At 33.7% G+C, this 22,412-nt stretch overlaps 4 protein-coding genes across 4 annotated transcripts; 2 read left to right on the forward strand and 2 right to left on the reverse strand.

Annotated features, from left to right (window-relative positions):
- Positions 1-2,468: 2,468 nt before the first annotated feature.
- Positions 2,469-4,365, forward strand: LOC21406868 (NAC transcription factor 56). Its single transcript, XM_010105516.2, has 3 exons — positions 2,469-2,514; positions 3,245-3,549; positions 3,916-4,365. Exons 1-3 carry the CDS (start codon positions 2,469-2,471, stop codon positions 4,363-4,365), a joined length of 801 nt encoding a protein of 266 aa, XP_010103818.2.
- Positions 4,366-5,312: 947 nt separating this feature from the next.
- On the reverse strand, positions 5,313-8,895 carry LOC21406869 (cation/H(+) antiporter 3). Its single transcript, XM_010105517.1, has 3 exons — positions 8,626-8,895; positions 6,954-7,961; positions 5,313-6,455 (listed from the first exon to the last, which is right to left on the reverse strand). Exons 1-3 carry the CDS (start codon positions 8,893-8,895, stop codon positions 5,313-5,315), a joined length of 2,421 nt encoding a protein of 806 aa, XP_010103819.1.
- A 2,554-nt stretch (positions 8,896-11,449) lies between these two features.
- Positions 11,450-14,256, forward strand: LOC21406870 (3-hydroxyacyl-[acyl-carrier-protein] dehydratase FabZ). The gene is made up of 4 exons (XM_010105518.2): positions 11,450-11,957; positions 12,046-12,106; positions 12,324-12,468; positions 13,870-14,256. Exons 1-4 carry the CDS (start codon positions 11,720-11,722, stop codon positions 14,125-14,127), a joined length of 702 nt encoding a protein of 233 aa, XP_010103820.1. The 5' UTR covers positions 11,450-11,719; the 3' UTR covers positions 14,128-14,256.
- A 4,261-nt stretch (positions 14,257-18,517) lies between these two features.
- LOC21406872 (chlorophyll a-b binding protein CP24 10A, chloroplastic) lies at positions 18,518-20,037 on the reverse strand. Its single transcript, XM_010105520.2, has 2 exons — positions 19,698-20,037; positions 18,518-19,248 (listed from the first exon to the last, which is right to left on the reverse strand). Exons 1-2 carry the CDS (start codon positions 19,919-19,921, stop codon positions 18,699-18,701), a joined length of 774 nt encoding a protein of 257 aa, XP_010103822.1. The 5' UTR covers positions 19,922-20,037; the 3' UTR covers positions 18,518-18,698.
- Positions 20,038-22,412: the final 2,375 nt, after the last annotated feature.

Here is a 22,412-nt window from a genome sequence, read left to right on the forward strand (position 1 = left end):
TCTGCACAACATTAATTCAGATTAACATATGAAGTAAGCAAAACTTGAAAAACGTTTTTCGCATTTAATCCACCTAAAGATCTTCCATGCATCGATCGTTTTCCTAAAAAGAAAAATATTGATGTTGATTCCAAAGCAAAGGCAGATTTTGGGAATATAAATGAAACAAATAATATATATCAGACTGTGTTAGCAAATATAAGTTCTTCCTTCTCTATATTATATGCATAAATTAGTTAATCTTGCTTTCATTTATGAAAGAATATGTTAGACTTCACAATAATCACGATTAGAAGTAACTGAAGTAAAACGCAAACCATGAAAGTAAATATCGTGAAAAGAAATCTTTAACTTCAGAACCATAGAATGAGAAAAACTATAACAAATCAAAAAAGAAAAGAAAAGCCAAGAAAGTGGTAATTTGTTTCTAACCTGCTATTTCCTCAGGAGTATAATCGGACAAAGTAATCTCTGAAATGATGCAGTTTGGCTCAAAAATCTGGTCCTGGCTCTTCGGTATCAAGTAATACATGATAAGTTCTTCATCGCTGGGTGCAAATCTGTAGCCAGGAGGACAATAATAATTCAACACGGCTGTTTCTTCTACACGATAGCCCTCCATTTGATCATAATTATGATCTGTTTCTGAAACCTCCATTGATATTGAAGAAGGCAACTAGAAGGGATAAATTAAGATGAGAATTGAGAGATCGAGTCTAGGCTTAATGAGAAGTTAGAGTTTAAAGCTGGAATTTCTCTGGATATTCAGTTTTCTTCTTTGAGTACGTACGTCCCTAATATTTATACCTTTTGCTTAAGGATAACATATGATCAGTGGCGGTTAATTTATGGGTGGCATGCAAGGAATTGAATATTAGAGTTACGTTGGGAAGTTGGTATTTATCCCTCAGGATTATTTGGGGTATTAATTAGGTATGTTTATCTTATTTATTTTTAGATTTCTATTAATATTTTGTGATCGTAATATGAAAATTCTAGGAAGAGAGAGCTCATGATACGATATAAATGGATATTTAAGTTTCTAGTGTGGACTAAATTTCTGTGATTTATACGAAGATTTCATACTGTTAGTAGAAAAGAACTCGGTTTCATACTGTTAGAAGAAAAGAACTCCCAGCAAAAAATAAAATAGAAAATAAAAAAATAAGAAATTAAATTTAAAGAGAAAAAAACAAAAACTTCAATAAATTGAATTCTAATTTTTTGTAAAAAAAAAAAAAAAAAACTAAAAAACGAAATGTAGAGAAAAAACTAAAATGTCATTAAAATAAATAATTTGTATTTTTTTGAATATAAAATCAAGATAGAATCAAGAAATCTATTATATTTTCCTGTCATGTAAAAGATAAAAATATTAAGAAGAGGAAAGAGAAGATGAAAAATGAATTGTATGGGTTAAGAAAAACCACATTTTATAGAGTAAAAACTAATTGTTTATAGCCGTGTAAAAATCCATTATATTATCGTTAGAAGTGGAAAAAAAAATTTCAATTATATAACTCAATTGATGTAGAAAATTAACAGATGAGAATAATTATATATATGAAGAAATTTTTGTGATAGTAAATATACTTCAATCTCATTAGTTTATTAGAGAGACTTGCTTTAAACGTGTGCATGGCATCCACTTTTTAATATAATCTCAAACATTGTTTAAAATAATTATCTTCAATATTGCCTATCTAATTAGTTACTTGGCATATATTTTGTCAACATTTGCTTGGCCTTGGCATATTTATAAGTTACTTTGCTGCGAAAGGTTGATTTTTAAATTAAATCATTTTAGTGCAAAGATGATTTTTAAATTAAATCATATTTATAAGTTACTTTGCTGCTTGGCCTTTTTTTTCTGTCATTTCCTTTTATTTTTCCCCCCTTTTGTCTTTATTTCTTCTCTCTCTTTTTTTTTTCCAACAATTTGTACAACCATAGTTCTAAAAAAATGTCACTCCTGTCTTTTGCTTTTGTTTTTTTTCCCATTTTTGTCTTTATTTCTTCTTTCTCTTTTTTTCTAACTATAACAATGTTTTAAAAAAAATATCACACCACAGAGCGTGCATTTTAACTTGTATATAACTACATAATTCAGTTTTATCAATATACTTTCATGTAGCGTAATTTTTAATTTCTCCTATAAATTGACCGCCACTCAAGTCGTCCTTGAAAAAAAAGAAGCGATAAATAGGGAGTGCATGAAAGAAGAAAACTGAAAATCCAGAGTTATACCAGCTTTCAACCCTTATAAGTTGTCATAGAGTCTCGTCTTAATTAGTTCCCTCTTAAATTGGAGGTTTCAGAAGCAAATCAAACAATGGAGGGCAATGTAGAAGAAAACGCCGTGTTGAATAACTGTCCGCCTGGCTACAGATTTTTTCCCACCGACGAAGAACTTATTTTGTATTTCTTGATACCAAAGACCAACCAACCAAATTTTGGAACCAATTATGATGGCGGACATTCCTTTGTCCGAGTACACTCCTGAGGAAATAGCAGGTCATCAGAAACCACTTTCTTGGCTTTTCTTTTATTTTTTTTAATTTGTTATTATTTTCTTCTTTAGTTGTGAAGTTAATTAAAGATTACTTTCCAAAATAATTACTTTCATGTTTTGCGTTTCACGTACCTCAGTTATATATACGTCGTTGTGATTATCATGAAATCTGCTTGTAAATCGTAATCGTAAGCAAAACTTTACAAAATGTATAAGAAGGAAGCACTTATACGTATAAATTAAATATACCCCTAAACTATATACTTTATCATTATCATATGTTTGTGTATGATTGTAATTCGTACGTAGCCTTCGGTTCTCTCTCTCGTCGTTTTTTTCTTTTATCATTTTTTTGGATTTTCGAAGACAGAGTTTCTTTTTCTTTTTTTTTTTTTTCCTTATCATTTTTTGGTTTTTTGAAGACAAAGGTTTATGATCTTTCTTTATGAAATCCATGGAAAATATTATATATTTACTTTTCAAGAAAGCAATTTGTGTGGTCGGGTTAATAAAAATGTCGTTCTTTTGCAATCAAGAATATATCAGGCTTTTCAGTGTTGTTGTTCTTTGTTTCATTTATATTCGTAAAATCTGCCTTCAGTTTGGAATCAAGATCTATTTTCTTTTTAAGAAAACGATGGAACGTTTTCACGTTATGGTAAAATAAACACGAAAAACATTACAAGTTTTGCTTACTTCATATCTTAATATGAGATTCTGAATGTTGTACAGTGAAATACAAGCCCCAAGTAGAGGGAACATGGTACTTTTTTACACAAAAAGTTCGAAAGTTTAACAAGGGACAGCGCCGGAACCGAGTTGCTAAAAATGGGTATTGGAGATTAGCAAACACAACAGATGTATACTCAAATAATAATGGCAACAAAATTGGATCCAAGAGTTTATTGGCTTTCCATAGAGTAATCCCAAGCGTAAAGGATTATAAAAAGACTGACTGGATTATGCATGAATTCTTACTCCCTAATTCAGATCAAAAGAAAAAAAGTGTTGGTGTTGGAGAAGAAGACATGATCAAGGTATGAGACTTTTGCGATATCGATCTCCTTTGTTCTCTTTAAGGATTTTATTTATATTTATGACTCGGACATATGATCTTCCCATAACGATTAAATTTTTTTCAGAATGGTTAAACTTATTTTTAGTCTTTCCCATTTTAGTTGCGGATTTTTAAATCGTCTCGAAACAAACTGCTAATCCATCTAACTTATAAAGTCTTAAAAGGGAGAAAAAAATACGCGGACTTTTTTAATAGCAATTGTGCCCTAAAAATGTAAAAATCACATGATTAACTCCGAGTTAACCGCACATATTGCTCTTTTTCATTAGTGTCATATATCCTTCCTTCTTCTCCTACTATATTTAAGTCTTAGTTTTCGCTGCAGCATGATGATGGCTATGTTCTTTGTCGGATGTATATGAGGTGCTGCTCTAAAACCAACGTCAAAAAAGCTCGAAGGAGATCAAACAAGAACGCAGAGACTCGAATTCTGCCACATAATGTGGAGACTGCACCTGCAGCCTCAGAATATCATGCACATGATATTGATGATCAGAACGCAATGCTTCTCTCGATGACGCCCGACCACATTGATCATGAAGCAATAACTGTCGTGGAAAACCCGTCTTCTACGACGGTCTCCGGCGAGAATCACGATCTCGGAGGACTTTCATCGGACACAATACCGAACGCAGTTGCTTCAGCTGCTGCTGCTGATGATGATGATGATGAGTTCACTGCGTTTTTGTCGCAGTACACTTTCTTTTTTGGTGATAATTACTATTATACACAGCTTATGGAGAATTTTCCTTCAACGATGATGTTTTGGTTTTGAGGGGTCTCGAGGAGGTGAATCAGCTGATTAGTAAAATCTCCAATCATACTCCTATTGCTCCCTTGGGATATACTGCTAGTGATAGTACGACATGTCGTATGTATACTTATTTTTCTTGCATGTTCTAAATACATGTCGTCAAGAGATGTTGCATCAGTGTATAGTATATGGTGGCAAGCAGTGACTGTAAAGTTTTTTAAATTTGGGCAGTAATTTTATATGTTTAAGGTTTTCTTTCTCGACTATTAATAGAGGAGTCATGATTGTTGTTATTTATAAAACACGCACATTAATATTGTTATGCCAATTAATTATATTTATAGTGTTCTCATTTTAGTGCAAATATGTTTTTTTTTTTTTTTTTTGCTATACAGTAAAAAATTTTGACGGGACTATTATTGCCACTACTTTATCGTGCATTGAATAAAAACACAACGTCCTGATAATCTTTAATTAAGTCATAAAATATATATAAAAAAAATCTTTCATTAAAATATTAATAATCCACTTTACATCGTTTAAGACAAAAAAAAGTTGTGATTAATAATTTGTAATTTCTTATCATGTAGGTGAAAATTAATAATAAAATGATCAGGTTAATAATGCAATACTTTATATCAAAGTGAGTTTTTTTTTTTTTTTTGGGCTTGTTTTCTCAAAGTGGTGAAACTCCACATAAAATAAACTCAATCAGGTATATACCGACAGAAATGCAGAGAAAATAGCCCCATCTATTAATTAAAAAAAAAAATACTAAATTACATTTTCTTTAAAACCCCAAGAAGAGGATTTAGTTACATGTAAATTAACCATAAATGATGCTGAAAAACAACTTTTCAGCTTGAAACCCAATTATACACTTTATAAATACACCATTGTACGTGTTATATAAGCAGATGCTACAATTTATAAAAGATTAAAGAATGATAATATAGCTGTTCTACCCTCTAACTAGAAAGCTTCTGTTGTTGTACCACCAAAACAGAAGCTTTGCTTATAACATCCGTGGAGGCAAGCAAGTCTCCAACAACACCAAGTTCACGAAACTCACTCCATTCATGAAGTCCCGACGTCAGATTGCTTCTTAGATTGTATCTTCTCCCAACTATAAACAGCTCATAATCATCAACAATCGATCTCAAAACCGCCGCGGTTTGTGTTCCGTCTTTTACCGTCTCTTTCACGTAGCCAACATTTCCATTTTCATGGCCGCCATTGTTATTGTTATTATCAATATTGGCAATCTCCTTGAGCACTTCGTGGTCGACCACCTTATCCCACTGCTCGATTTCTTTGTCTTCTGCGGCGGAGACTAAATGAACGATGGTTAGCTTGATGCATGAGTCGTTAACCATTCTTTTGGCGAATGTCAAAGCTTCTCTGTCGTCGCTGCCTCCCAAGAAGATCATGGCGACTCGGTAGGACGCGTGGCGCGACGCCATGGACTCGAGGCTCTCAGAGTGTCCCCGGTCGATGAGGATCCCGACCGAGCAAGGCGCCGTCTCGACCACACTGCAGTTGATCGACCGGATGGTGACGTCTTCCGACTCGATGGTGGACCCGTCGATGGACCATTTCCTGTGGAACGGGACGATTATGAGGGACGCAAGCTTGTCGAGGGCCAGGGTGCAGATGTCGTCGTGCATGTAGTCGGTGGGGGAGATGGCGGTGAAGACGTTGACGTTGGCGGAGCCGTGGTTTTCTCTCTGGAAGTGGCTGAAGGAGAGGATGACGTTTTCGGAGTAGGAGTAGTTGGAGAGGGTCTTCTTCTGGAGCTGGTGGGAGATGAAGACCGGCGTGGCGCGGCCGACGAGCTCGATCAGGTGGAGGACGTAGACGGAGACAGGATTTTCTTTGGTGGGGCAGGAGACGTCGAGGAGGTTGATGATGGGGAGAGTGTTGTCCGGCCTGTTTATGCATGCCACGATTCGGAGTTCGGCGTCGTTGGCGGCGGATTGCATGATGTTTCTCTTCTGATAGCCGGCGTATTTCCTTTTGGGGTCGTACAAGTAACGCACGGCTAATGGCACGATGATTGCAGTCCCGAAAATAGTGGCCATCACAAAGCTATAGATCTCCAAATCTATAACCTGCATATATGCAATATATAGTATGTCAATATATGCCAAAGAAAGAAAACTGCATATATGCAATATATAGTATGCAATTGTTGAAAATAAGTTTTGTTACAGAAAAGAGTTTTTTAAAATTGTTTTTTTGGGTTCTATATTGCAGTAAATTTAATAACTCTTTGCATGAGATGAAAGATGTATATATACATTTTTTTAAGAGGTGAGAAGGATTTGTTTTTCTTCTTTTAAGAATTGGGAGATATTGAGATGTATGGAAAGTGCAAAATATTAATAGTTAATCCACGAAGTTATAAAAGAAAATTAAGTGGAATGTCACAAATTTTTTTGTGGTTCGAATTTTTGCCGTACTTTTTTGGTTTTGACTAATTTCTTTGTGTAGCAAAAATCAAAGCTCCAAATATTTGTAACATAAATCTAGATCTTTTTTAAAAAAAAATAAATTCTTTAAAATTTCTCAAGTTATAAGATAGATTATGGTGCAACAAGTATACGTACCTTACTATCTCTGGCAATTCCATAAGAGGCCATTTCTACAACACCCTTGTAGGACATTATAAAGGCTATAGCCAAGGAATCCTTGAGAGGCATCTTACTAAAAATTGGAGGAATGAAGGAGAAGAAAAATTTCGACAATATAACCACACCAACGACAACCGCGTTGGCCTTGGTCACATTGGAATTAATCTTGAGGTCATAAGGGCTTGCTTTAATCATTCCAACCGTCACAAAAACAGGCAAAAACACCCCAGAGACCAAGGGGTCAAACTTCTTGACCAGCGCAGCCCCAAGTGGGGGCCCATCTGGTACTGCCAGGCCCAATACCATCGGCCCAAACATGAGGGTCATGTGGTACCAATTTGAAAGCACGGCAGAGAACATAACGGCTATGATGATAACGGAAATGTAAATCTTCTTCACGGGCCGTCCTTCGGGTGTTTGGCTAACCACCCACATCATGGCTGGTCTCGCAACATAGACAACCACAAGAGTGAAAACCGTGACCAAAACAAGGTCCAAAAACCCTAAGGCAATAGACTTGTCCCACAGTTTGGCTAGAGTTGCCAAGGCCGTCAAAACCACGCCCAAAATGTCGCTTATGATCGACGACGACAACCCGAGTCGACCGAGCTCCGAGTTATAGATCTTGAGGTCTTCGAGGAGAACGGCGACGACGGGGAAAGAGGTGATGGCATGTGTTGTGAGGATGAACATGAGTTGAAGATTCTCTTGCTTGTTGAGATGCCAATATTGGCTGACAAGGAGCTGAGCTCCGGCGCCGAGGAGAAGCGGGGCCACCATGGCCAAAGCGCCGGTGTGGAAGGCCTTAAAGCCTGTCCTAAACACAATGCTCAAGTCCATCTTCACTCCGCTAAGGAAGATGAACATCAAGTAGGCGAAGAGTGCGATTGTGCCGAGGATGTCTTGGTTGTTTAGGCGAAAGACTGCCTCAAAGTACTGATCAACGAACCGTGGGGCAACTCCGTCGCCAAGGAATATTCCGGCCTGTAATATATATGCAATGCATGGTTCATGCAAAATTACGTGGTTAATTATTCCAAAAAATAAAATGTAAAAAGACAGAAGAAGACTTCAATATTTTGATTCAAGTTTTAGTCTTTACGTACCTAAATATTTTATGTATTTACCATTTTGCCTCATGGCTTTAAAAGGAATCAATCAAGTCGTAAAATATGATATGTAAATAAGAATGGATAAAATTGTAATCGTAATTCGTAGTGTATAATTTTTTTTTTTTCTCTTATGTCTGTACATATATAGCAAGGTTAAAAGTATCACTAGTGGCATATCATGAATATAAAAGTAATTAAAAAAATGAAAACTTCAAACTTTTTTTTTTTTTACTTCTCCTTCCCTCCTGCCAAACATGTCGAACTTGCTTAAGACTGTTCGGTCTAGTGAAACTGCACGTCTGAGTGAGGTGGCCGGGTTTTAAAACAAATTGTGAATTCGATCCGGCCTTGAATAAAAAGAAAAAATGGACCATGGATTTCTTAATTTTACTAACTAGAATCATTTGATGTCATAAATCAAATATGCCTTTCCTGATTCATTCAAAGAATAATTCACCACAAAAGGGAGGAAAAGATGAATTCTATAAAATAAAATTTAAAAAAAAAAAAAAACAGTTTGAAATTCGGTTACTTACTAGAAGTTCGGCAACAAACATGGGCAAGCCCATCATCTTGAGAAAAAAATGTGAGATTTGGGTGGCGAAAAAGATTGAAAGCATTTCCACTTCAAGAACTGGGATTGTATAATTCTGCAGTGGGAATGAAAAGTTGAAGAACGGCAATGTGGCATTAATATGCCAGTAATCCGTTTTGTTCCATAGCCCATTTGAATGAGTATTCGCCGGAAACGTAACGCACCGTTTTATAGGAATGATGGTTCTCGCGCTTGTGTTGAATAGTTCCATTTTGTAATTTTTTTGGCACCGCAGAAAACAAAGAAAAAAATAGATAAAAAGAGGATTAAAAAAATTTCAAGAGAAGAACAAAGAGGAAATCCAAGGAAAACTAAAAAAATTCCGTAGTTTTGCCCTCTTTTAAATATGGAAACAAAGGTAAGAATTAACTGATTCCTTGTAATTGTTTGAATATTAGTTAATTAATCACACGGTATTTCTTAATTATTGGAAAAAGTATAGCTAATTTTTACTAGGAATGTTTCAATTGTCGTTAATTTGTTTCCATAATGTCCCAATTCTTAACAAATCCCTCTGATATTTCTAACTTTATGTTTTTGCAACCTTGTAGTGTCTAAATTTGGCTAAATTGTTAGTAATTCTAGCGGCTTGTACTTGTTTAGACTTGTATTCGGAGAACAGAAATTTTCATAGGTGAGATATCAAAACATATGGTTTCATTTTCCCCAAAAAAGAAACAAAATTCTTAACCATCCTTTTACCATTTACTACAACTATACCATTAGATGACTAATTTTTTTACTCTCACTTATTTAAATTGTTTTGCTCTTAAATAATTATGCTAAAATATTAAAGTTATATTGGAACCCAAAAAATAACGTCCATAGTTGTGGAAAAAGAAAGATTATGTACTTCAGAAACTAATTCCATGGAATTAAAAAAAAAAGTTGAAACTTGTATACTTATTTTATTTTAAGCAATTTATCAATTTTTATGGTTGTTTTTTAGAAAAAGAAAAAAGAAAAACGTGCAAGAAAAAGTTGGCTTACAAATATTAGTTTAGTCATGTTGTGGGAACAAATGCTTTAACCCAAGGGTAGAATACTTTTAGTAAAAAAAACGTTTAAAATTTTAGTTACAAAATAAATTGGTAACAAAGATGGGTATTGATGAGCGTGCAAAAAGTTTCTTAAAAAAAAAAGCTTATTTACCAAAAAAAAATCTAAAAAAGGACAAACAAATTTAGCACAAAAAAAAAAAGAAAATGTAAGAATATAGTGGATCTGCTTCAATAACCACCTCCCATCGAGGTGAAAAGAAAATATAAGAATATAGTGAAAATATAAGAAAATATAAATATATCTATATATAAACTAATTTTGTACAACAAAAATCCCCCTAATTTTTTTTATAATACAACAATATTTCTCACTGCAACGCGCGGGTAATTAGCTAGTCTAATCTATATATTTAACAACTGCTGCAGATTCTTTCTGAATTAATGACAAGGATAAAATTTTTTATGAAAGCACTCTCGTATAAATTCTGTGAGCTCGTTGATGGAAAAGACAAATTTAAAATGACGATCACAACATTTCATGTTATGCAGATGATAGTGGTTTTTCTAAATTTTAATATTGGATTTTAAACACTCTGTTGCATTTTATCAATTCAAATTGTAATTTTCTACAATTAAAAATTTATGAGGTAAATTGTTAATTTGATCAAAATTTATTAGATACAATCGAGACAAACCTAAGGATCTTTCTATAATAGGATTCATTATTATTTACACGTTTCGTACTACTAAATCTAATCAAAATCATATCAAAATGAAAAAAAAAAAAAAAATGTATTTTAGGACCGATCTAAACTTGGAGACAAGAAGTAGTTCTCATTCGAAACCCTAATAACTTAGCTGTAAATTTGGGTCGCCAAAAAAATCAACTCGAAGTCAACTCATTTTGACCCGAACCCAACCCTATACAGACTTGGATTGGTCTGAAGTTTTAGGTCCGAAAGTATTTTCAAGCTGAATCATCCATTTTTTATTAAAAAAGTTTAAAGACCCTATAAACACTTGGGCTGATTCAAAATTCTAAACCCAAAAGTATTTTCAAGCCGATCCATCCCCTTTCATAGTTTATATTTTTTAAAAAGAGATTTAAGTTGGTTTGAAGTTCTACACCTGAAAGGATTTTTGAGGCGAACCATTTCTTTTTTATTTAATATTTAGATCCCGTTTATTTTGCTGATTCGAGTTTAAAATTTGAGTTTGTTACAGTAAAAAGCTCTTAAAAATAGTCACATTTAACTTTTTTACTACAATAAAAATCTCTCACACAACATCATATCTCAACTCGAATTAGCGAACCAAACGGGTCCTTAAAAACCCTATACATACTTGGGCTGATTCGAAATTATATTTCCAAGTGTTTTCAAGCCCAAACATCTCCTTTTTATTTTAAATAATTTTTTAAAGAGAGAAATAGAGAATTCGTCTTAATTTTTACTTTTTACTCTTAATAAATAATTTTTTTAAATAATATAGTTTTTGTTTTAGAATGACTAATATAATTATTAAACTAAAAGAATATAAGAGAATTAATAAACTCACGAGTCTTCATTTTTATTAGTTATTTTTTATTAATATTTTTTAACTAATATAATTATTTAACTAAAAAATATTAATTAAAAATAAAAAATAAAATCTATTTTATATATATTTTTTTAAAAGATATAAATTAAGAATAAAAAATAAAAATTTCTACTCATATCTTGTCTTTTTTTCTTTTTTAAAATTTTATCTTCGTCCTCTGAACTTATTACCTCTACGAAACCATGAGGCGAGTCTTCGTGGGCCGTCGTCGTGGAAAAATGTTTAGACGACAATACTTTTGGAATCTTCGCCACCGCTCACCCGCTCAAAACTAAACCAAACCCCAAGACAAGTACTTGCCAACGAACAAAAAGAGCCTCGATATTGTCGTCCCAGACAGTACGTTAAATGCCCCTCCATTGACAACAACGCTTACATACACACTCTTCCTTCTCTTTCTTCTTCTTCTCGGTTTCTTCGTTTCGATCTTCGACAATGGTGGCCGTAGCTTTCTCTAACTCCCTTCTCTTTCCTTCTCCCACTTCGGAGTCGTCTTTCTCTCGCCGCCTAACCTTTCAATCTCCCTCACGACTGTCTCTCGGCAACCCCAGATCTCAATCTTCGCTCACCCATTTGGAAACGAAGGGAAATTCTTCTCTCGAGACTGCTCCTTGTTCCCTTCTCGATGTTGCGAAAGAATCGTCTGAAGAAACTACTCTTCCTATTGAATTGAGTAACGGATTTTCCTTCTGGGTTTTTCTCTGTTTTGTTTATGTTTTCTCTTGGCTTTTGAATTGAATTCTTGGGACGAAAATGTGCAGGATATGAAGCATTTCCTACCGTGTTGGACATAAACCAGATTCGTAATATTTTGCCACACAGGTTGAGATTTCTTTTTCGGAAAAATGTCTGTAATTATTATTATTATTTGTTTTATGTCCATAAATCAGAATTTATTAGGACCAAATTGATGATTTACCCAATTTATCAAGATTTTCGTAAGTTTATTTTAAAACTAGGGACATTTTTGTGTTGGAAGAGAGTAAAATTTTGACCATTGATGCAAAATCCCTGATCATTTTTCTTTTTGGTTATTTAGGTTTCCATTTCTTTTAGTGGATAGAGTGATTGAATACAATCCAGGAGTTTCAGCTGTTGCAATCAAGAATGTAACAATTAACGATAACTTTTTTCCTGGGCATTTTCCCGAGAGGCCCATCATGCCTGGTGTTCTCATGGTTGAGGTAATTCCTTCATTCCAAATTGTTTTTTTTTTTTTTTTAAATCTTCATTACTCTGCAATTTTACAAACTAGTCATTTGATGTTCTAGACATTGATGCTCCTTTTAGCCGGCTTATTTTGCTGTTGAAATTTGTATTCAGTTGTGGAGTTTAAGTATTGCCTTGATGAACGAACGGACCGACCTTCCTATTAAGGCTACTTAATTTTGGTTGGGCCTTCTCCGTGGTGTAGGGGCGAACCCCTTGACCAAACTTTTATTAAGGCTACTTAATTTTGGTTGCCTTACTTTTGGCTAAAAGTGGGTGAACCACTTTAGATCTTGTGTATGTTCTTGTTTGTTTGTTTTTCTTCTGTGATTTTATTGAGTAAAGAATTTGGATGTTTAATTCTTAACAGTTTCTATATTAAAGACGGTTATCAAGTCTGAATATTAGCTGCTGTTTGTTTCTTTGATCTAATGATGCGTGAATTAGGATTTGTTATTGCCTTGTTCCTGATGAATCTGATAAATACACCATGTTTCCTTGGGCTAACTTTTATCTTCAAATCAGGAGTCTTGAGAGAAAACAACCTCTTGCTTATGCTATCTTAGATTTCTAATTTTATTTGCCTTGCCTTCCTTTGGATTCATGTTGGTTTCTGCTGCCGAGTTCATAGAAGCGTGTGTATGTTCTGTTGTCAAAATGAAAATATTTCTTCTAGTTGATTATAATTCAGCCCAATTTTCAAGTATGTTTTGGATTAGAAGTAGCTGTTCAATATTGTTCAGTTAATATTAGTTGGATTATGACTAGATATATAGTGTAGTGAAAGTACTGGGAGGTCTGCTTAAATTTCTCAGATTGTGTGTCAACAATCTATATAACTGTTGGTTTTGCATTTTTTAAAGTACATTTCTTAAAATGTAAAACTACCTGGTGGTTTTGCCATGAAACAGTTTTTATGGAAAGTAAGTCTCATTTAAAATTTTTCCTCCTTTTCAGTTTAAGCTGTGTTATTTGCCTTCCACTGACTTTTAATTTGAGCCACTTTCACTCTTTTGTAGAATGACTTTCTCTTTGTAACATTTTGGTATAAAAGTACTTGTAGATACTTGTAGGTGGTGGATGATATGCAGAAATTATTATTATTATTATATTATATATATATATATTGAATAGGCAGAAAAACTTTTAATGGACCTAAATGTGAAATATCTGCATCTTTTTTTTCCTTGGTGGCGTTTCACTTGGTTGATAAAACAATAGCACTCTTTTCCTGGTGGAAAATATGTCCTTGGTTTTTTCACCTATAAGATTAATAGAATAACAGATCCAGAAAACGTTTGAATTATATCGATTTGCTCAGCTTTATTGTCGGTACTTGGCTAATTAGTAAAAGCATCAATTTCGTTTTGATCTAGGCGATGGCACAAGTTGGTGGTTTGGTTATGCTGCAGCCCGAAGAGGGAGGCTCTCAAGAGATCTTCTTTTTCGCTGGAATCGACAAAGTGAGATTCCGGAAACCAGTGATTGCCGGTGACACGTTAGTTATGAGAATGACGCTTATCAAGTTTCAAAGACGCTTTGGAATAGCGAAAATGGAAGGGAAGGCATACGTCGGAGGGGAGCTTGTATGTCAGGGCGAGTTTTTGCTGGCTACAGCTGGCGAATCAAATTGAATTTTGTTCTTAATATGTTGCTGCTAGTGCTTAATTCTGCTAATATGCATTCCGATTGCTCATTTCTTCTTCCTTTTTCCTTTCTATTGTAAGACTTGCGACAATCTTAGAGTTGGTTAGTGCTTTTTTGACTCTCTTGTCCTTTTTTTTTTTTAAGATTTGTATTCATTCAAAGTCAATTCTGATTTCCATTTATATGGCAAGTTATTCACTTGGGATTATAACAATCAGATCATGGCTCAATTTCAACGTGAAATATCACAAGCTTTCAAGTTCACCCTGCACAATCACTCGTAATTCTCGAAGTTCAAGTTCAACTTTAGAAAATCATTTGTGGCTTACTGAGTTACTGCAGTGCAGAGCTCAAAAGCTTTAGCCCCCGTGTGGTTCATAGGTCTAAACTTAATTCAAACCTTTTTGCTATTTGCTTTCATAAAAATTTAAATTTCTATTCAAATATATGAACCAAAATAGACTAGTGTTTGTGAACCCCGAAAACTTGTGATTTTAACAGAGAAGTATATTTGCATCTAGCCATCTCTCTCTTTGCTCTCCCCTAGTGAAATTCATTTGGGTATATTTATTTGACCGTATTGTATAAGAATACATTAATACAATGTTTGGTATGATCATTGTATTGTATAAAATAATATGAATGGTAAATTAACGGTTTATGTCGCACAATAGAAAACGATCATTTTGGTGTATTGTACTATTTCATAGGGTCTATGATTCATGTTGGGATTAGGCGTGATTTGAGGTTGGGGTCAGGCCGACACGCCGTTATGCCGAAATCTATAATTGTTTAAAAATTAAGGGGTAACAATGAAAATTTAAATTTTTCAAAAATTACATTTGACCCCCTCAATTTTAAAAAATTATATTTTGATCCAAAGTTTTTGAAAAGTTAAAATTTGACCCCAAAACTTTTGAAAAATTATTGTGTCCCCAAATTTTTGTAAAATTACATTTGACCCCAAATATAAAAAAAATTTACATTTTGACTCCTTGTACAATATGTCATAACACCAAATTTAGTATTGTATTATGATAATACAACACAATACAATATACGTTATACAATATAATATAATAAAGTTACTTGGCCTCGCTATTTCGTTGTGGATGTTGTTCATCTAGTCCAAGCATTTTTCTATCCCATTACTTGAAACACTTCACATTCTGCAGAGTTAGGCAACCTCGACCTAATCTCTCCGAAAATGGCCAACATGTTACACAATTTCAAAGATTGAACAACATTTACAAGTTACATTACAACTTGCAACTTTTCTAGATTTGAGTTTGGTTTGTATGGAGTAATCTTTGAGTGAGAATGGGAATCTTCACACATTACTATGTTTGGTACAAGAGTTGTGATTTTCATATTCCCAAGAATATGAATCCTATGGGATTCATTTTACCCTAAAATGGGGTAATTTGAATAACACCCAATATGGTGTTATTCATATTCCTAGGAATCTCAAAAGCATGTCACTCAAGCCCAACACACCACTGTTCTTCTCACTTCTGAAGGCCTCCACCGGAACTCCTAACCTCCGCAGGCCCTCACCGTCACGGCCTTCACCACCGCCACTCCTCACCTCCGCAGGGCCTCACCATCGCGGTCCCCGCCATAGCACCCTCACTGTCGTTGCTCCCCAACGTCGCGAGTCCCCACTGTTGCAACCCTCCCTCGATTGAGCCCGGAAAGCCAACATTCTAGGCTTCGCAGGTCCCCACCGTTTGCAACGTCATGGGTCCCCACCGTCTACAACCCGCCCCCCCCACGATTTTAATATATTCTAAAAAAATTATTAATATTTTTTTTTTGAAGAATAACTTACAAATTTATTTCTTAAACTAAGAAGAATTTTTGTGTTTCTTAAGGATAATCAAATTTTTAGTACTTAAAATATTTTAAATTAGTTATTATGAAGAAGAAATACATTACATTACTCTGTACCAACCAAACACAATAAAATAATTTTCCTGGGAATATGAGAAAAGATTCACATTCATAACCAAACGTGGTAATACATATTTCTTAGGAATCATATTGCTTTCTATTACTTTCCTAGTAATATGATTTCTGCCCATTACCGCATACCAAACGCCGCCTTGGTGTTCGGAAAAAACAAACAGCTAAAACCATGATTTCATGGGATATTGCCAAATTTATTCACATTACGGCAGTGCAGACTAGAAGGGGGCCGGAAAAAAAAATTATGGTCAATTTATTCACCTAATCTTCCCCTGCATTTCGTATCTTTTTTATGGTCATCCTCTCATTCTTTGTATTTATAGTAAAACCAGATGATTTTGAAAATTTCTACAAATGCCTCCTCTGAACTAGTCAGATTATACTCAGATTATGGAAAATTCATGTGAATTTGTCATATGTTTCGATGTCATCCAACATGTTGGATGACATATTTCACTTTTTTTTTTTTAAATTTAGGGTGGGAGATTTAAATTCTTCATCTTATGGTGGGATCAAGTGTGGAATCACCGTTAGATTATGCTTGTAACCACTATTTCACATTATTTTGACGTTGCCTAGTAAGGGAAAACGTGACATTTCACGTGAATTTTCTCTAATTTAACCAGTTCAAGAGAGAATTTATAGAAAAATTAAAAAATTAAAGAATTTTTCAGAGTATGCAATGGTATTCTTACAAAAATGTGGAACATAGTGAATGGTTTTGTAATTATCATGTCATTGATCATGCAAACACCATAACATTATGGGATACTAAACCACCACAATGTCTCACTATTTGATTGGTAGAATCGGATATCATGTGTAATTCATTGTGTTCAGATGGGGAACTTTAAATGCCAAATCTTACAAAAACGATTCCAAAAATTCCCCATGTTTGGTTCAACTATTTGAACCAAATAATTCAATTTGAATTGTGTTTAAGGGTTTAAATTAACGTTTGTTAGTTTGAATTGCTGAAACAAACAGCACAGTTGAAAACTCTAAAATAGTATATTGTACGCTCGATATTGTGGTTTATTAAGATAGAATAATGTGCACTAAATGCAAATTTAACCAACTCTAAACGTCAAGTAAATTTGACATGCTAGAAAATTTAGTTAAAACTCTTTTTAACCATCTCAAAGGGAATATAGCTTCCTAATAATTGAAGAAAAATTTGAAACTTTTTGGAGAGTATAATAGAACCTTTGTAATTCTTATTTTATCAATTCCGTTACAAAATGCATTTTATTTATTCTGAAAAAAGATAACACTACTTTAATTTCTCATTTTCTGCTCCCCAAAAATAAAAGTAAAAAACATCCAAACGGATTTTTTTTTTTTTTTTCCCGAGAGATATCCTACTTTACTACCACAAATTCCTTAGCCATGTTTCAAACCACAAGTTTGAAGTTACAACCAAGAGGGCTGGCCTTAGAATCTAGCTTCGAATTTAGATATCTCTTTTCTTGAAAAAAAAAAAAAAAAAAGTGCACTTACACTGCTTTCTTTTGCACGTAATTTGCCACTAACTGCATCTATTTGGTTTATGAATTTACAGATGAAATATTTTGTAAAAAAACTTACATCTCTAAAAAAATAATGGTCTTACTCATGAGCTCTTTTTCTTTTTCTTTTTTTGTTAAAATGACGTCATCTCATTTATCTTAAGACAGTTTGTAACTTTCGGAAATTGATATCACTTCTTTTTTGTGTGTTAGTTTAATCTATAATCTATAAATTGTAAAACGGAGGAACATCCTATTCATAGTAGCAATTTCTGAAAAAAAAAAAATAGAAATTTCTTTTACTGCCCATTATTAGAAAAACTAGATAATATGTAATGACCGTGTATTGATTCTGTATGATGAGATAACTAACACATTTATGTTAGAACAACACAATTTAAGGATTAATTATATAGGGAATGTCAAGTCTTCTCTTTGACTAGTAAATGTAACTTTTCTCGTATAATATCGTTGATAATTCAAACACTCAATTTGCTCAAGTGTAACAATAAAAAAAATATATAGTTGAGCATTGTAATATTGAAGTATTACACTATCAAAGTATTGAAGTATTACACTTAAACAAACCAAATGTTAAACATATGTGTGGACGATGTTACATGAAAATACGAAAAAAATTACTTTTATTAGACTGCACGGATGTCGGACTTAAAACTTTATTTAATCTAGATAAATGCACTTTCAATATGGACATGTCAACTTGCTCTCTGAATCTTTTAGGATCATTGCACTCTCTCAATTACATAAATTCATTTTGTACACTCTTTTTGTTCAGATCCGCCCGCTTATAATACTATCAGAAGGTTTGTAACACTAATTTGTAGTTTCATTAATAAAAGCAAAGTCTAACAGGGTGGGAAACGAGCATTATGGTGAGATAAAACACTTAAGTAAGAATAACACCCAATAGTATTTAAGTATATAACTAAAGTAGTCGAAAATGAGATCAGTTTGAACTTGTTCTCCAGTCCCTCTCATCTCTAAAACTCAATTAAATCTATTAACACCATTAATAAACAACACTAATTGCAACACAAACTCCCAAGTCCATTCCGTACAATTTACAAGCCAAGAGCACCGAGAGGGGTCTTCCCCTGACCAGCCTCGAAGTAGAAGATGAGCATCGCCAACATGGCGATCCTGGCGTGCTTAATCTCCGCCAATTTCAGTCTCTCCAGCTTCTCCCCGTCCGGCAGGTAAACCCCGTTCTGTATCGTCCCCGCCAGCCCCAGCGGGTCGAAGAACTTCCCGCCGGGATACCCCTGGTCACCCGTCGCGTTAGCGAAGTTCTCGGCCGTCCTTGACCACGGCGTCGCCCACTCGATCGATTGGGATTCCGGGTTGAAGAAGTCCACCCATCGCTTGCTCTCGACCCACCCCATCAGAATGAGTTGGGTGCCGAGGAGGGATCCGAAGGAGAACGGGGCGATGGCGCCGGGGTCTGCGCCGGCCTCGAACCAGGGGATGCCGCTCCATGCTTGCCCGACGAAGATCCCGACCACCGCAGCCATGGCCCACCGCCCGTGGATGAGCTCGGCTTCTCTGTACCACTTGAGGAATGCTGGGTCCTTGCCGAGGCCTAGCGGGTCGAAGCCATAGTCGCCCGGGAGCCTGCGAAAATGGATACAGGTTCATGGTTTGCACAAATTGAGCTCGGATTTTTGCCCTTTTGATGTATGACAAAATGCCGCATATAGATAATTGTTTCTCAAAAACGACATTATTTTTATTTCACGGAAAGTTATAATACTAAAATTTAAGCTGTTAAATGATGAAAAAAAAAATCCTGGACAAAAACAATTACGCCGATTTTAGACTGCTATACATTTGTATTCTAGATTTTCGTTATAAAATTTTGAGATTTTAATAACAGACTATGTTTTGGACAGCTATATTTGTATAGTTTGACATGATTTCACCAAATCTAATGTTAAAAACCATATCGCAAAAAGAACCTTAAAATTTTTAGTGATGTGTATCGTTGAGGGGTTTTTTTTCCTTAAAGAGTATGGCGAATTGCGGTAATAAGATTGTTGTGGTAGACAAAAATAAGGACTTACGAGCCATCGAGCCACTCGGGGTCGACCAAGTTGCCGCCGGCTCTAACACCGGGGAGCCACGACTTCTTGGGCGCAGCGGCGGCGACAATGAACCTCTTAGGAGAGACATTATTGCCGCTTGTTGTTTTGGCTGCGGCGGAGAACAAGGCTCGGCTGCTCCTCTTGCTTCCGCGCAGGAAGGACGAGCCCAACCCGTTTAGAACCGCACCCGATGTCGCGGCCATTTTCGTCAATCCGATCAGGGGAAGCTGAGAATTTTGGTGGTTTTGAAGTTTTGGAGTTTTGGTCTTTTGAAGTAGGAGTGAACACAAAGAGTAGTTAGTAGGTGTTTTTTAAGAAAATCTAAAGGAATGGTTTGGAAGGAGCCAAGTAGGATAATGAAATCTGGAGAGGAAATCTGGGAAGGCTTCGTGGATAGATTTCGGACCAATGGGGACTCAGAACTCCATGCCCATCCTCATATTGGCTCCAACCACGTAGACCACAATTCCTTCTTTGCATGTTTCACTTTTTTAATGTCCGTACGTTTAGTTCATAGATTTATAATTATAATTTAAAATTATTCTCATTTTATGTATATTTTTTATAAAAAAAATATTATAGAGAATCATATATCATGATTCAAAATTATAAATGAATACAGAAAACAAACGTTTACTCAATTGAGTTTTAATTTGAATTAAAATTTAATTTTATATGATAATTTTATAGTGTAATAAAAAAATTAAATATAACTATTTTTAAAAAAATTTTATTATAATAAAATTTAAATTTTAAATTTAAATTAATAAAATAAACATGACTTAAACAACTAGTTTTCATTTCAACCTCAAAACTATGGCTCAGAAACAACGGTCTTGGCCTCTGTCCCCACAAGGTCTTATATATATCTTACTTTGATGTGACTATTAAAATAATATCAATAGGAGAACAAAAAAAAATAAAAGAAAAATCATTACTCTGAGTTACTTTCTTAACAGTCGTTTGAAGGCTCATTGATTTAAATTTTTAATTTGAGTTAAAATATGACTTTATGTGAGAACTTTTTATTATAATAAAAAAGTTAAATGTGATTATTTTTTATAATTTTTTACTGTAACAAAACTCAAATTCTAAATTTGAATCAACGAAATGAACAGGCTCTGAGAGTGTAAAATGTACCTGATTTTATAACTTATTACGTCACAGATAATTTCTTATTACTCAGATTTGATACAATAGACCTAATTGTGGAGGAGCCAGTTTTTTTTTTTCCCCCTGTGGTGGCACTACGAAAAGGTTGGAAACACCTTTTTTTGAAGTTTTCTTGTAAAGTAAAAGCATATTGATATATTTCGGCCCCGTTCATTTCACTGATTCGAGTTTAGAATTTGAGTTTTACTACAGTAAAAAGCTATAAAAATAGTCACATTTAACTTTTTTGTTACAGTGAAAAGCTCTTACATAAAGTCACATCTCAACTCAAATTAAAAACTCAAATCAGCTCATTAAACGGGCCATTCATTATTATGTGCAGACGTATTTATAATTTTTCTTGTAAAATGACGGCCCTTTTAAAATTTTTAAAACTAAAAAAATAATATTTTAAAATTTAAGTGTGGATACGTATTTTCATTAATCTTCGTGTGACTCTATCATTGGCATAGTAAACAAATAATTTTGAAGTTAATTACATAAATGGTTTATGAGGTTTACACTTAATATTATTTTTATCGTTGATTTTTAAAACATCTCGCAGTTAATTCTTAAAATTTTATTTTAGTTCAGTTTCGATCTTTCCATTAGCTAAATATTAGATTCCACAGTTAGTCCATAAATTTATGTTTAGTGACTAAAACAATAAAAAAATAAAAGTTAATCCCACAATTAGTCCATAAATTTTAAATGTTTCTAATTTTAGTTTTTAATTTACAGAGATTCTGATAAATATTTAATACCTAATTAACAGAATGACAAAAACTAAAATAAAATAAAATCTCAGAGATTAAATGTCAGATGTTTTAAAAATTTGAGAATAAATCCCAATGATTATTTGTGAGATTAATTTAATAATTTTTGTATATTTCAAAAAAGAAAAAAGAAAAATTACTTCATAAATATTAATCTCATTTTTTATTGATTTGAGTTTAGAATTTCTTGTTATTTATGTCATTAGTGAATTCTCTATCATTTTTTATATTGTTCAAAAAAACGTCAAACTTACCCTGTAGAGTGTAGACCCATTTTACGAGACCCTAGAGCTGTACGTGCTTGCACTATATGATCCAGATTATGAGTTACCGTTTTGCTTTAATTGAGTGGCTATTTGATCGCTTTCAAGTTTCAAACAATTGATGTGCCTGCTTGCTTCGATCTCGTTTAGTTTATAGATTTAAATTTTTAATTTGAGTTACGATGTCATTTTATATAAAAATTTTTTATTATAATAAAAAAAGTTTGATGTAATTTTTTGTAAGAATTTTTAACTATAATAAAATTGAAATTAAAAACTCAAATTTGTGAAATGAACGATGTAAGATTAAATATTTAAATTCTGTTCATTTTACTGATTCAAGTTTAGAATTTGAGGTTTGTTATAAAAAAAGTTTTCAAAAACAGTTACATCTAACTTTATTGTTACAATAAAAAACTCTCATATGAAGTTACATATCAATTTGAATTAAAAACTCAAATTAACGAAATAAATGAACCATTAACCCGTTTGTTTTGCATATT

The sequence above is a fragment of the Morus notabilis genome, unplaced genomic scaffold, assembly GCF_000414095.1.
Source record: "Morus notabilis unplaced genomic scaffold, ASM41409v2 Scaffold165, whole genome shotgun sequence".
Classification (NCBI taxonomy): Eukaryota; Viridiplantae; Streptophyta; class Magnoliopsida; order Rosales; family Moraceae; genus Morus; species Morus notabilis.

What these genes read in the sequence shown, in the direction of transcription:
- LOC21406868 (XM_010105516.2), top strand. Translation starts at nt 2,469, where the DNA reads ATGGCGGACATTCCTTTGTCCGAGTACACTCCTGAGGAAATAGCAG. An exon ending in CACTCCTGAGGAAATAGCAG is followed by an intron (nt 2,515 to 3,244) that starts GTCATCAGAAAC and finishes AATGTTGTACAG; the next exon opens with TGAAATACAAGCCCCAAGTA. An exon ending in GAGAAGAAGACATGATCAAG is followed by an intron (nt 3,550 to 3,915) that starts GTATGAGACTTT and finishes TTTTCGCTGCAG; the next exon opens with CATGATGATGGCTATGTTCT.
- LOC21406869 (XM_010105517.1), bottom strand. Translation starts at nt 8,895, where the DNA reads ATGGAACTATTCAACACAAGCGCGAGAACCATCATTCCTATAAAACGG. An exon ending in TGTTTGTTGCCGAACTTCTA is followed by an intron (nt 7,962 to 8,625) that starts GTAAGTAACCGA and finishes TATATATTACAG; the next exon opens with GCCGGAATATTCCTTGGCGA. An exon ending in GAATTGCCAGAGATAGTAAG is followed by an intron (nt 6,456 to 6,953) that starts GTACGTATACTT and finishes GCATATATGCAG; the next exon opens with GTTATAGATTTGGAGATCTA.
- LOC21406870 (XM_010105518.2), top strand. Translation starts at nt 11,720, where the DNA reads ATGGTGGCCGTAGCTTTCTCTAACTCCCTTCTCTTTCCTTCTCCCACT. An exon ending in TACTCTTCCTATTGAATTGA is followed by an intron (nt 11,958 to 12,045) that starts GTAACGGATTTT and finishes GAAAATGTGCAG; the next exon opens with GATATGAAGCATTTCCTACC. An exon ending in CTGGTGTTCTCATGGTTGAG is followed by an intron (nt 12,469 to 13,869) that starts GTAATTCCTTCA and finishes GTTTTGATCTAG; the next exon opens with GCGATGGCACAAGTTGGTGG.
- LOC21406872 (XM_010105520.2), bottom strand. Translation starts at nt 19,921, where the DNA reads ATGGCCGCGACATCGGGTGCGGTTCTAAACGGGTTGGGCTCGTCCTTC. An exon ending in CCCGAGTGGCTCGATGGCTC is followed by an intron (nt 19,249 to 19,697) that starts GTAAGTCCTTAT and finishes CCATTTTCGCAG; the next exon opens with GCTCCCGGGCGACTATGGCT.